The sequence below is a fragment of the Cherax quadricarinatus genome, chromosome 2 (assembly GCF_038502225.1).
Source record: "Cherax quadricarinatus isolate ZL_2023a chromosome 2, ASM3850222v1, whole genome shotgun sequence".
Classification (NCBI taxonomy): Eukaryota; Metazoa; Arthropoda; class Malacostraca; order Decapoda; family Parastacidae; genus Cherax; species Cherax quadricarinatus.
This window is the reverse complement of record NC_091293.1, coordinates 5,595,553-5,610,907: the sequence shown is the minus strand read 5'-3', so window position 1 is coordinate 5,610,907 and position 15,355 is coordinate 5,595,553. Positions and strand designations below refer to the sequence as shown.

General features: G+C 40.9%; 1 protein-coding gene across 1 annotated transcript in view; it reads right to left on the bottom strand.

The window, feature by feature from the left end:
- The window catches only part of LOC128690178 (cell adhesion molecule Dscam2-like), a 485,658-nt gene that overhangs the window by 116,528 nt on the left and 353,775 nt on the right, over nt 1-15,355 (bottom strand). Inside the window, exon 21 of the mRNA XM_070089455.1 lies at nt 219-382. Within this exon, the coding sequence (XP_069945556.1) occupies nt 219-382 (164 nt within the window). The remainder of the gene's footprint in view (nt 1-218; nt 383-15,355) is intronic.

The window sequence follows — 15,355 nt, the reverse complement described above, 5'->3', positions numbered from 1 at the left end:
ACTCTTTTACACGCTTTTATTTGTAAAAATAAACCATCTCCATTACAGGATGTCGTACATCCTGTAATTCACTCAGACACACTCCTTTATTTATACAATTACTTCCCTTTAGTACAAGTACACCTAAATCCTGCAGAGGCTGCATTCACTCAGGATCATTGCTTGAGAAGACCTGCTTCTCCCGAACTCTAAATTTCCCAACGCTACAGACTGTTTACCCTGTGTGTCCGTAGCCGATGTAGTAGGCGAGGATCCTGCCGTGCCTGACGGAGGCGTCGGGAGGTGACCACGATACCTTCAGGGTGGTTGAGGACACGGCCGTCACCTCCACATCCCTCGGGGGTCCTCCAGGGGCCTCCCCCTCCGTCGTCACCTGCAGCGCCTTGGGGAAAGGAAATGAGATTACGGAGCTCTGAAACAGATAGACTAGTACAATGACATTCATACATAAGAAATAAGAAAGCTATTATGAGAGAAAGTATCAGAAATTTGTATTTCATTATTTAAATATAAAAATTAATGTATTTAATGAATTTCTTTGATTCTTTACTATGTATTTTTTTTTTTTTGGTTTCCAGGTCAATCCAAAACAAACTTCTAGTAACCACGAATGAGTGGCATATATATATATATATATATATATATATATATATATATATATGTATATATATATATATATGTATATATATATATATATATATATATATATATATATATATATATATATATATATATATATATATATATATATATATATATATATATATATATATATAGTTTTTTTTAACAAGTCGGCCGTCTCCCACAGAGGCAGGGTGACCCAGAAAGAAAGAAAATCCCCAAAAAGAAAATATTCTCATTATCATTCAACACTTTCACCTCACTCACACATAATCATTGTTTTTGCAGAGGTACTCAGAACACAATAGTTCAGAAGCATATACGTATAAAGATACACAACATATCCCTCCAAACTACTAATATCCCAAACCCCTCCTTTAGAGTGCAGGCATTGTGCTTCGAATTTCCAGGACTCAAGTCCGACTATATGAAAATAACCGGTTTCCCTGAATCCCTTCACTAAATATTACCCCGCTCACACTCCAACAGATCGTCAGGTCCCAAATACCATTCGTCTCCATTCACTCCTATCGAACACGCTCATGCACGTCTGCTGGATAGTCCAAGCCCCTCGCCCACAAAACCTCCCTTACCCCTTCCTTCCAACCTTTTCGAGGATGACCCCTACCCCCCCTTCCTTCCACTACAGATTTAAATGCTCTCCATGTCATTCGACCAAACCACCTCAACAATCCCTCTTCAGCCCTCTGACTAATACTTTTATTAACTCCACACCTTCTCCTAATTTCCACACTCCGAATTTTCTGCATAATATTTACACCACACATTGCTCTTAGACAGGACATCTCCACTGCCTCCAACCGCCTCCTCGCTGCTGCATTCACAACCCAAGCTTCACATCCATATAAGAGTGTTGGTACTACTATACTTTCATATATTCTCTTCTTTGTCTCCATAGATAACGTTTTTTGTCTCCACATATTCCTCAATGCACCACTCACCTTTTTTTCCCACATCAATTCTATGATTAACCTCATCCTTCATAAATCCATCCGCCGGCACATCAACTCCCAAGTATCTGAAAACATTCACTTCTTCCATACTCCTCCTCCCCAATTTGATATCCAGTTTTTCTTTATCTAAATCACTGGATACCCTCATCACCTTACTCTTTTCTATATTCACTTTCAACTTTCTACCTTTACACACACTCCCAAACTCATCCACTAACCTTTGCAATTTTTCTTTAGAGTTTTCCATAAGCACAGTATTATCAGCAAAAAGCAACTGTGTCAATTCCCATTTTGTATTTGATTAACCATAATTTAATCCCACCCCTCTCCCGAACACCCTAGCATTTACTTCTTTTACAACCCTTTCTATAAATATATTAAACAACCATGGTGACATTACACATCCCTGTCTAAGACCTACTTTTACTGGGAAGTAGTCTCCCTCTCTTCTACACACCCTAACCTGAGCCTCACTATCCTCGTAAAAACTCTTTACAGCATTTAGTAACTTACAACCTATTCCATATACTTGCAACATCTGTCACATTGCTCCCCTATCCACTCTATCATATGCCTTTTCTAAATCCATAAATGCAATAAAAACTTCCCTACCTTTATCTAAATACTATTCACATATATGCTTCAATGTAAACACTTGATCTACACATCCCCTACCCACTCTGAAACCTCCTTGCTCATCCGCAATCCTACATTCTGTCTTACCTCTATTTCTTTCAATTATAACCCTATCGTACATATATATATATATATATATATATATATATATATATATATATATATATATATATATATATATATATATATATATATATATATATATATATATATATATATATATATATATATATATATATATATATATATATATATATGTATATATATATATATATATATATATATATATATATATATATATATATACATATATATATATATATATATATATATATATATATATATATATATATATATATATATATATATATATATATATATATATATATATATATATATATATATATATATATATATATATATATATATATATATATATGTCAATTTTCGCCATACGTTTAAAGATATATTTTTTTCATTTACGTTGATGTAATAATTAATAATTTTGCACCAAAAGAACCTTAGAAAACTTACCTAACCTTAGTACAAGTGCAATTTAATTTACAGTAATGCAGCTAAATATATTTGAGATAGGTTTACAATAATTTAATTATAAACAAACACAATGATATAAGTGACTCACGAAATCGTAATGACACGATTGCAAATAATCTATACCACAGACGGGGATAGAACCCACGGTCAGAGAGTCTCAAAACTCCAGACCGTCGCGTTAACCACTGGACCAGCTATCCTAGTGGCTAACGCGACGGTCTGGAGTTTTGAGACTCTCTGATCGCGGGTTCTATTCCCGATCGTGGAATGTTTTTTTTTTTTACAATGAAATATATTTTTTGTAAGGTTCATAATGAAAAAATATGTATTTCTTTGTGTTTGTTTATTATTAAATTATTTTAAACTTATCTAAAATATATTTAGTTGGATTATGCTAAATTGAATTTCGTTTGTTATGAGAAGGTTAGATAAGTTTTCTAAGGTTGTTTTGGTACAAAATTATTAGTTTTTACGTTAACATAAATGAACAAAATATATTTTTAAACGTAAAAGAGAAAAATTTTGAAAGGACTTAATTTTAAATGAGTTCTTGGTAACTGACCAATTTTATCTATTCGGCACGACAAATATACATATGTTTATATAAATATATGTATAAATATATATATATATATATATATATATATATATATATATATATATATATATATATATATATATATATATATATATATATATATATATATATATGTGTGTGTGTGTGTGTGTGTGTGTGTGTGTGTGTGTGTGTGTGTGTGTGTGTGTGTGTGTGTGTGTGTGTGTGCGCGTGTGTGTGTGTTTGTGTGTGGGAGGGTGGGTATGTGTGTGTGTGTGTGTGTGTGTGTGTGTGTGTGTGTGTGTGTGTGTGTGTGTGAGTGTATGTTTGTTTATTTGTGTGTGTGTGTGTCTGTGTGCGTTTGTTTGTTTATTTGTGTGTGTATGTGTGTGTGTGTGTGTGTGCGTGTGTGTGTACTCACCTATTTGTACTCACCTATTTGTGGTTGCAGGGGTCGAGTCTTAGCTCCTGGCCCCGCCTCTTCACCGGTTGCTACTGGGCCCTCTCTTTCCCCGCTCCATGAGCTTTATCAAACCTCGTCTTAAAACTGTGTATGGTTCCTGCCTCCACTACGTCATTTTCTAGGCTATTCCACTGCCTTACAACTCTATGACTGAAGAAATACTTCCTAATATCTCTCTGACTCATTTGTGTCTTCAACTTCCAATTGTGGCCTCTTGTTTCTGTGTCCCCTCCCTGGAACATCCTGTCTTTGTCCACCTTGTCTATTCCACGCAGTATTTTATATGTCGTTATCATGTCTCCCCAGACCCTCCTGTCCTCCAGTGTCGTCAGGCCGATTTCCCTTAATCTTTCTTCATAGGACATTCCCCTTAGCTCTGGAACTAACCTTGTGGCAAACCTTTGTACTTTCTCTAGTTTCTTGACGTGCTTTATCAAGTGCGGGTTCCAAACAGGTGCTGCATACTCCAGTATGGGCCTGACATACACGGTGTACAGTGTCTTGAACGATTCCTTACTAAGGTATCGGAATGCTGTTCTCAGGTTTGCCAGGCGCCCATATGCTGCAGCAGTTATCTGATTGATGTGTGCTTCCGGAGACATGCTCGGTGTTATAGTCACCCCAAGATCTTTCTCCTTGAGAGAGGTTTGCAGTCTTTGGCCACCTAGCCTATACTCTGTCTGTGGTCTTCTGTGCCCTTCCCCTATCTTCATGACTTTGCATTTGGCAGGATTAAATTCGAGAAGCCATTTGCTGGACCAGGTGTCCAGTCTGTCCAGGTCTCTTTGAAGTCCTGCCTGGTCCTCATCAGATTTAATTCTCCTCATTAACTTCACATCATCTGCAAACAGGGACACTTCTGAGTCTAACCCTTCCATCATGTCGTTCACATATACAAAAAATAGCACTGGTCCTAGGACCGACCCCTGTGGGACCCCGCTCGTCACAGGTGCCCACTGTGATACATCATTACGCACCATGACTCGTTGTTGCCTCCCTGTCAGGTATTCTCTGATCCACTGCAGTGCCCTTCCTGTTATATGCGCCCTATGCTCTAGCTTCTGCACTAATCTCTTGTGAGGAACTGTGTCAAAGGCCTTCTTGCAGTCCAAGAAGATGCAATTAATCCACCCCTCTCTCTCGTGTCTTACTTCTGTTATTTTATCATAAAACTCCAGAAGGTTTGTGACACAGGATTTGCCTTCCGTGAATCCGTGCTGGTTGGCATTTATACTCTTGTTCCGTTCCAGGTGCTCCACCACTCTCCTCCTGATAATCTTCTCCATAATTTTGCATACTATACACGTCAATGACACAGGTCTGTAGTTTAGTGCCTCTTTTCTGTCTCCTTTTTTAGAAATGGGAACTACATTTGCCGTCTTCCATACCTCAGGTAGTTGCCCAGTTTCCAGGGACGTGTTGAAGATTGTGGTAAGTGGCACGCACAACATATCTGCTCCCTCTCTAAGGACCCACGGAGAGATGTTGTCCGGTCCCATTGCCTTTGAGGTATCGATGTCCCTTATCAGTTTCCTCACCTCCTCCTCATCTGTATGTATGTCGTCCAACACTTGTTGGTGTATTCCTTGTTGGTGTCCCCATCTGGTCTGTCCCCCAAGAGTCCTTCCTGTCTCTAGTGTAAATACTTCCTTAAATCTCGTGTTGAGCTCCTAACATACCTCTTGATCGTTTCTTGTGAGTTCTCCACCTTCTTTCCTCAGCCTTATCACCTGGTCCTTGACTGTTGTCTTCCTCCTAATGTGGCTATACAGCAGTTTCGAGTCAGATTTGACTTTCGATGCTATGTCGTTTTCATACTGTCGCTAGGCCTCCCTCCTTATCAGTGCATACTCGTTTCTGGATCTTCTACAAATCTCCTTGTTTTCGTGGGTCCTATGCCTCCTGTACCTTTTCCATTCTCTCTTGCACTTAGTTTTTGCCTCCCTACACCTTCGGGTAAACCAAGGACTCGTTTTGGTCTTCCTATTATTTCTGTTTCCCTTGGGAACAAAACTTTCCTCTGCCTCCTTGCACTTTGTTGCCACATATTCCATCATCTCGTTTACTGATTTTCCTACCATTTCTCTGTCCCACTGAACCTCCTGCAGGAAGTTTCTCATACCTGTGTAGTCCCCCCTTTTATAGTTTGGCCTATCCCCTTCAGTTCCTGTTACCTTCTCCACTTGTAACTCTACTATATAATCAAAACTCAGAACCACGTGATCGCTAGCTCCAAGGGGCCTCTCGTAAGTGATGTCCTCAATGTCTGAACTGCTCAGGGTGAACACAAGATCCAGTCTTGCTGGCTCACCCTCCCCTCTCTCTCTGGTTGTGTCCCTGACATGTTGATGCATGAGGTTTTCAAATACCACATCCATCATCTTGGCTCTCCATGTTTCGGGACCCCCATGTGGCTCCAGGTTTTCCCAGTCGATCTCCCTGTGGTTAAAATCGCCCATTACCAGTAACTTTGCTCTTCTCGAGTGAGCTTTTCTTGCCACCTCAGCCAGTGTGTCCACCATCACCCTGTTGTTTTCTTCGTACTCCTGTCTTGGCCTCCTGCAGTTCTGTGGTGGGTTATACATCACTCCTATGACTACTTTATGTTCTCCGGACTGAATTGTACCTACAATGTAGTCTCTTTCTCCAATCATGTCCATGCCTTCCATTTCCTCAAATCCCCATCGGTGTTTTATGAGCAGTGCAACCCCTCCTCCCCCTCTACTCCTTCTATCTTTCCTCAGGATCTGATATCCCGTTGGGAAGATTGTGTCTGTTATTGTCTCAGCGAGTTTTGTTTCTGTGACTGCTATGATGTCTGGGGATTTTTCACTGATTCGTTCGTTCCACTCCACATGTTTATTCGTTATTCCATCCGCGTTTGTGTACCAAACTTTCAGTTTCTTTTCTATCATTGTGGTCATGCAAGAATATTGGGGTTGGGGGAGCGAGAGCCTTGGTGGGGGCCTATATGGGACTGTGGTGTAGGTGGGGTTTGTGATGATGGGGGTGGGGTCAGAATACCCATAAGGGACAGCTGTTGGGGTGAGGTTTGTGATATGGGGGTTGGTGGCAGAGGGAACAGTGAGTGGGTTGTAGTATAGGTTGCTCAGTTGTGTTGAGAATGTCGCGGTTGGAGTCTTTTGGTGGGAGATTCTGTGGGGTGTGTTTGCCCTTCCTCCTGTGTCTTGGTCCTGCTCATTTTCGTCATTGCCTCTCGTTCCTCCTTGCGTCTCTGTACCCTCTCTTTCAGTGTAGTCCTTTCTTCTTGTGTTCTGTCTCGGTCGAGGTATACTCTCTGGTACCCCTGTTTGTCCTTCAGTCTTGCTTTCTCTTGCAGAATCCTGGTTCGAACTGATTCTTCCTTGAAAGTTACTCTGACAGGCCGTATCCTTCCACTCGCAAACCACCCAATTGTGTGTGTGTGTGTGTGTGTGTGTGTGTGTGTGTGTGTGTGTGTGTGTGTGAGTGTGTGTGTGTGTGTGTGTGTGTGTGTGTGTGTGTGTGTGTGTGTGTGTGTGTGTGTGTGTGTGTGTGTGTGTATGTGTGTGTGTGTGTGTGTATTCTCCGGGAAATGCAAAGTATGCAGATCTTCAATTTTGGAGGTAACACAGTAAGGTTTACTAACGTTTATTTCCCCTCACTTCCCGATGAGCTGATGTTACACTAGCCACCAGGGGTCAGGATGAGGTCGTGCACTGACTGACGCTGTGTTGAAACCTCCGTAACCTTACAGGGAGCCTTTTGGGCCTTTCTTAGTCTTTCTTGAGCCTTGATGAACCTTCCTAGCTAATGAGAGCTCGTTGAGCTTTTCTTATCTTTCTTGTAACATTTTTTAGCTTCTTAAAGCTAAATTTGCTTCAAGAAGTTAATTTGCGCTTCCTCGAGAATTACATAGCCTCTCCTTCATTATTAGTATTGTAACAAGAGAAGGAGGTTACTCTCTCTCTCTCTCTGTGTCTTTCTATTTATCTCTCTCCGGTATATCTGCACAAAAAAATCTGGAAAGTTTGAAGTGATTCTTTGGTGGCAAAAGTTGATAAGTGGATTATGTTCACCGTGAGTCTAACACATCCTGAGATCGAAGGTAAGAGAATGTTGGATCTTGAGACAATATTAGAATAATAACAATAATAATAATAATAATAATAATAATAATAATAATAATAATAATAATAATAATAATAATAAAAATAATAATAATAATAATAATAATAATAATAATAATAATTATTATTATTATTATTATTATTATTATTATTATTATTATTATTATTATTATTATTATTAATAGTAGTAGTAGTAGTAGTAGTAGTAGTAGTAGTAGTAGTAGTAGTAGTAGTAGTATTATGTATTAAACCAATGTGGATTATCATATAATAATATGAAGCATTAAACCATTAAGGGTCATTCACCACAAGGAGAGGTGAAGGCTTGAGTCTCCGGACACTTATCACTGGACAAGCGCGTTGTAATTTCTGGTATCAAGCGCGTTTTACAAGCATCAAGGTACTCGTGTCTCTCTTCCACCTTCGTTGACTCTCTGGTCCATCAGTCAACACCGGCACTGATTGTGTTGAAACGGGATCTTGGCAAGGCTTCTCATCACACCGGAATATTGCACAGCTATTCGCACTGCATATTGATGAGCCTCAGTGTGGTCACTCTTAGGACTGCATGTTGACGAGTCTCAGAGGTCACTCTTAGCACTGCATGTTGACGAGCCTCAGTGTGGTCACTCTTAGGACTGCATGTTGACGAGCCTCAGAGGTCACTCTTAGCACTGCATGTTGACAAGTTTCAATGTGGTCACTCTTAGCACTGCATGTTGACGAGCCTCAGTATAGCCACTCTTAGCACTGCATGTTGACGAGCCTCAGTATAGCCACTCTTAGCACTGCATGTTGACGAGCCTCAGTATAGCCACTCTTAGCACTGCATGTTGACGAGCCTCAGTGTGGTCACTCTGGGCATTGCATGTTGACGAGCCACAGTGTGGTCACTCTTAGCACTGCATGTTAACAAGCTTCAGTGTGGTCACTCTGAGCACTGCATCTTGACAAGCCACAGTGTGGTCAATCTTGGCAATGTATGTTGGGAAGTCTCAGTGTGGTCACTCTTGGCACTGTATGTTGGGAAGTCTCAGTGAGGTCACTCTTATCACTACATGTTGACAAGCTTCAGTGTGGTCACTATATAAACCACATGTATTATGTTATTATGTATAGCGTATCGAGGCGATATCGTTGTTTATCTCCCACAGACTTACGTTGCTATACATGCAAGCTCTAGCATGCAACACGTCTGAGAAGCTTACAGTGTTCATGGGAATATCTACGCCTGCAGCACTGCCTGTGGAACCCTGCATGACGGATTATTATTGTAACAGTTATTTCTTTTTAAGTCACCGGCTCTCTCACCGAGGTTGGGTGATCAGTTAACAAAAGAGGAAAAGCATCAACATTATTCATTCCATCGCTGTCTAATCTGAAGTGTGGTGACATCGCAGCTCGGATGACTTTCCGAATTGCAACAATCCCATCCTTGTTTTCACCCAAGACTTATATGTCCTCCTGCTCTTTCAATTCTGCTACACATTTCTAAATGCCAACCTCTGCAAAACCCTTCTAATTATATATATAGCTCTCCTTGTCCTGTATCACTTACTTATTTACCCCTATCTCACCTGTGGAATCTGCACGTGAGGCTCAACAACAATAAATAATCTCAGACCATTAATTACCCAGCAAAAAGCTGCAGTCAGAATGAAAACAAATTTCCTCTCCAGACAGCACACTCACCATGCTCACCATACAAAACATTCATACTTATTATTGTGCCTAGTACATACATAGTACACTAAACTCAGATATAAACCCTCCCCTCAAACTTCTCCTTACCAACCTTAACAGACACGACCATAACACAAGACACAGATCACACTTTCATGCTCCCCATGTCCATCTCACACTATGTAAAAACTCAATGCACATAAAAGGCCCAAAAATTTGGGCCTGTCTGTATATCAAATCAAGACTCTTCTAAAAAACCACTTACTCACCCAAAACTAAATACACAGTACTTAATGTAACTTTACCTACATAGTTAACAAATCACTTTCTACTGCCTCAAAATATCATTACTCACTGTGTTACTCCCCTAACCTTAGGTCCCCATAAATAAATACTCAAAGATCAATAAATTCTCATATCTAATCTAATGCAAATATTGAATAACTTATATTTCATAAATGTATAACCCAAGTGAATAATTAGAGAAACCTTACCAAACTATGTTAATATAGCATTACCTAGTAGAACAATTAATTCTCTTGAATGTACTGTAACTCATGTAATGACCATAAGAACTGTTACTGCACTACAGATCATTTATTTGATTAGATTAGAACGGTTTAATAAATTGTACGACTACATATAGTAAATTAATCATTTTGTTATATCATTAACTGCAATGTTACAAAATTGTAAAACTAAAATGCTTCAAAATTGAAATGCTCAAATTTCATTGTTTAATATACTCAGTTGTACTTGATATTGTAAACTTTTACTGTAACTGTTCCATTAATCTTAAGTTAATTTTAAGCTGCCAATAATGTTCTGCATACAAGGTGCTTTTGACATGTACACCCAACTACTATAATACCTTGGTGTGGCCCGGTGGCCTGGTGGCTAAAGCTCCCGCTTCACACACGGAGGGCCCGGGTTCGATTCCCGGCGGGTGGAAACATTCCGACACGTTTCCTTACACCTGTTGTCCTGTTCACCTAGCAGCAAATAGGTACCTGGGTGTTAGTCGACTGTTGTGGGTCGCATCCTGGGGGACAAGATTAAGGACCCCAATGGAAATAAGTTAGACAGTCCTCGATGACGCACTGACTTTCTTGGGTTATCCTGGGTGGCTAACCCTCCGGGGTTAAAAATCCGAACGAAATCTTATCTTATCTTGAACAACTATGTATCATGTCTTAATAAACTATTATTATTATTATTATTATTATTATTATTATTATTATTATTATTATATGGGTAGTAGGGGGATGAGGTAGGGTGGGGTTGGCACCAACCACTAACCCAGTCTAAGGGTAACCGTGGCCGGTGACACCTACGCTACTCTGAGACCTCTCTCCCTGCTTTGGTTGTTCCCTTGCAACATTGCACAGCTCCTCATGACACACTAAGAAGCATGAAAGTACTTGAGCTAAAGATTTCCACACCCCCGTGGCTTATCCTTCATATATATCATAATAATAATAATTATAATTATTATTATTATTTTTTTCCTTATTACTCTTATTGGGAATTTATAAATCAGAAAGTTAATACGAGGGAATCAAGTCTCGGCCACAAAAGAAGAGGTTGCTCAAATTCTTTGGACCACGAACTGCACAATGACATAATACCAACTACCCTTCTTTTGCGGAGAAGACAGAGAATCTTCACTGGACTTGCAACAGTCATTTTAACAGCGTCTTCAACGGTGTAGACATGTTGAAGGCGTTACTGTTTTGTGCATGACCAATATTCTCAAGGTTCTCCCTCTTGACCTAGTTTCCAGAGAAATTCTAAGTGAGGATGTTAAGAGTATTGTGCAGCGAGACATCACAGACCACCTCCTTGTGCAGTCACCTTGTGCAGTCACCTTGTGTAGTCACCTTGTGTAGTCACCTTGAGTAGTCACCTTGTGCAGTCACCTTGTGTAGTCACCTTGTGTAGTCACCTTGTGTAGTCACCTTGTGTGGCCACCTTGTGTAGTCACCTTGTGTAGTCACCTTGTGTAGTCACCTTGTGTAGTCACCTTGTGTAGCCACCTTGTATAGTAACCTTGTGTAGTCACCTTCTGTAGCCACCTTGTGTAATCACCTTGTGTAGTCACCTTGTGTAATCACCTTATGTAGCCACATTGTGTAGCCACCTTGTGTAGTCACCTTGTGTAGTCACCGTGTGTAATCATCTTGTGTAGGCACCTTGTGTAGTCACCTTGTGTAGTTACTTTGTGTAGTCACCTTGTGTAGTCACCTTGTGTAGTCACCTTGTGAAGTCATCTTGTGCAGTCACCTTGTGTAGTCACCTTGTGTAGCCACCTTGTGCAGCCACCTTGTGTAATCACCTTGTGTAGTCACCTTGTGTAGCCACCTTGTGTAGCCACCTTGTGTAGTCAACTTGTGTAGTCACCTTGTGTATTCACCTTGTGTAGTCACCTTGTGTAGCCAACTTGTGTAGTCACCTTGTGTAGTCACCTTGTGCAGTCACCTTGTGTAGTCACCTTGCGTAGCCATCTTGTGTAGTCACCTTGGGTAGTCACCTTGCGTAGTCATCTTGTGTAGTAACCTTGTGTAGTAACCTTGTGTAGTAACCTTGTGTAGTAACCTTGTGTAGTAACCTTGTGTAGTAACCTTGTGTAGTAACCTTGTGTAGTAACCTTGTGTAGTAACCTTTTGTAGTCACCTTGTGCAGTCACCTTGTGTAGTAACCTTGTGTAGTAACCTTGTGTAGTAACAATGTGTATTCACCTTGTGTAGCTACCTTGTGTAGACACCTTGTGCAGCCACCTTGTGGAGTCACCTTGTGCAGTCACCTTGTTGAGTCACATTGTGCAATCACCTTGTGGAGTCACCTTGTGGAATCACCTTGAGTAGTAATCTTGTGTAGTCACCTTGTGTAGTCATCTTGTGGAGCCACTTTGTGTAATCACCTTGTGTAATCACCTTGTGTAGTCACCTTGTGTAGTAACCTTGTGTAGTAACCTTGGATAGTCACCTTGTGTAGTCACCTTGTGTAGTAACCTTGTGTAGTAACGTTGTGTAGTAACCTTGTGTAGTAACCTTGTGTAGTAACCTTGTGTAGTAACCTTGTGTAGTAACCTTGTGTAGTCACCTTGTGGAGTCACCTTGAGTAGTTTCCTTGTGTAGTCACCTTGTGTAATCTCCTTGTGTAGTCACCTTGTGGAGTCACTGTGTGTAGTCACCTTGTGTAGTAACCTTGTGTAGTAACCATGTGTAGTAACCTTGTGTAGTAACCTTGTGCAGTAACCTTGTGAAGTAACCTTGTGTAGTCACCTTGTGTAGTAACCTTGTGTAGTAACCTTGTGTAGTAACCTTGTGTATTAACCTTGTGTAGTAACCTTGTGCAGTAACCTTGTGAAGTAACCTTGTGTAGCCACCTTGTGTAGTCACCTTGTGTAGTAACTTTGTGTAGTAACCTTGTGTAGTAACCTTGTGTAATAACCTTATGTAGTCACCTTGTGTTGTCACCTTGTGTAGTAACCTTGTGTAGTAACCTTTGAATAAACCTTGTGTAGTAACCTTGTGTAGTAACCTTGTGTATTCACCTTGTGCAGTCATCTTGTGTAGTCACCTTGGGTAGTCATCTTCTGCAGTCAGCTTGTGTAGTCACCTTGTATAGTAACCTTGTGTAGTCACCTTGTGTAGCTACCTTGTGTAGACACCTTGTGCAGCCACCTTGTGGAGTCACCTTGTGCAATCACCTTGTAGAGTCACCTTGTGGAATCACCTTGTGGAGTCACCTTGTGGAATCACCTTGAGTAGTCATCTTGTGTAGTCACCTTGTGTAGTCACCTTGTGGAGTCACCTTGTGTAGTTTCCCTGTGTAGTCACCTTGTGTAATCTCCTTGTGTAGTCACCTTGTGGAGTCACTTTGTGTAGTCACCTTGTGTAGTCACCTTGTGGAATCACCTTGTGTAGTCTCCTTGTGTAGTCACCCTGTGTAGTCACCTTGTGTAGTCACCTTGTGGAATCACCGTGTGTAGTCTCCTTGTGTAGTCACCCTGTGTAGTCACCTTGTGGAGTCACCTTGTGGAATCACCTTGTGGAATCACCTTGTGTAGTCTCCTTGTGTAGTCACCTTGTGTAGTCACCTTGTGGAGTCACCTTGTGTAGTTTCCCTGTGTAGTCACCTTGTGTAATCTCCTTGTGTAGTCACCTTGTGGAGTCACTTTGTGTAGTCACCTTGTGTAGTCACCTTGTGGAATCACCCTGTGTAGTCACCTTGTGTAGTCACCCTGTGTAGTCACCTTGTGTAATCTCCTTGTGTAGTCACCTTGTGGAGTCACTTTGTGTAGTCACCTTGTGTAGTCACCTTGTGGAATCACCTTGCATAGTCTCCTTGTGTAGTCACCCTGTGTAGTCACCTTGTGGAGTCGCCTTGTGTAGTCTCCTTGTGTAGTCACCTTGTGTAGTCTCCTTGTGTAGTCACTTTGTGTAGTCACCTTGTGGAGTCACCTTGTGGAGTCACCTTGTGTATTCTCCTTGTGTAGTCATCTTGTGTAGCCACCTTTTGTAGTCACCTTGTGCAATCATCTTGTGGAGTCACCTTGTGTAGTCACCTTGTGGAATCACCTTGATTAGTCATGTTGTCATGTCACCTTGTTTAGTCACCTTGTGAAGTCACTCAATCCTGTGTAGTCGCCTTGTGTTTTCTCCTTGTCAGGTCCTCTTGTGTAGTCTCGTTGTAGAGTCACCTAGTGTAGCCACCTTGCGTAGTCACCTTGTGCAATCACCTTGTGTAGTCACCTTGTGTAGTGCTCCTGTGTAGTCACCCTATGTACTCTCCTTGTGGAATCACCTTGTGTAGTCACTTTCTTTAGTCACCTTGTAAAGTTACCATGTATAGTCCTTGTGCAGTTATCTTGTGGAGTCGCCTTGTCTAATCATCTTGTCTAGTAACTTTGTCTAGTCACCTAGCATAATCTCCCTGTGTAGTCTCCTTGTGTAGTCACCACTTCTTGTGTAATCCTCTGGTGTAGTCACCTTGTGTAGTTTCCTTGTAAATTCGTCTTATGTACTCACTCACCCTGTGGAGTCACCTAGTGGAGTCACCTTATGTAGTCATCTTGTATAGTCACTTTGTGGAGTTATTTTCTGTAGTCATCTAGTTGAGTCACCTTGTATAGTCACCTTGTGTAGTTACCCTATCTTGTTTAGTCACCTTGTGTAGTCAAGGTGTGTAGTCACTTTGTCTAGTACCTTGATTAGTCACCTTGTGTAGTCCTCTTGTTTAGTCACCTTATGCAGTCTCCTTGTCGTATCGCCTTGTGTAGTCACCTTGCGTAGTTACCTTGTATAGCCACCTTGAGCAGTTACCTTGTGTAGAGACCTTGTGATATAACCTTATGAAGTTTCCTTCTGGAGTTACCTTGTGTAGTCCTCTTGCGTAATCATCTTATGTAGTCTCCTTGTGGAATCACCTTATGTAGTCTCCTTGTGTAGCCACTTTGTGTAGCTTCCTTGTGTAGTCACCTTGTGTAGTCACCCCATCCTGTGTAATCACCTTGTGTAATCAACCCATCTTGTTTAATCGTCTTGTGTAGTCACACCATCTTGTGTAGTCACCTTGTGTAGACAACCGATCTTGTGTAGCCATTTTGAGTGGTCACTCCATCTTTTGTAGTCATCTTGTGTTGTCACCCCATCTTGTGTGGTCATAGTGTGTAGTCATATTGTGTAGTCACCCCATCATGTGCAGTCACCTTGTGTAGTCACCCCATCTTGTGTAGACACACTATGTATTCACC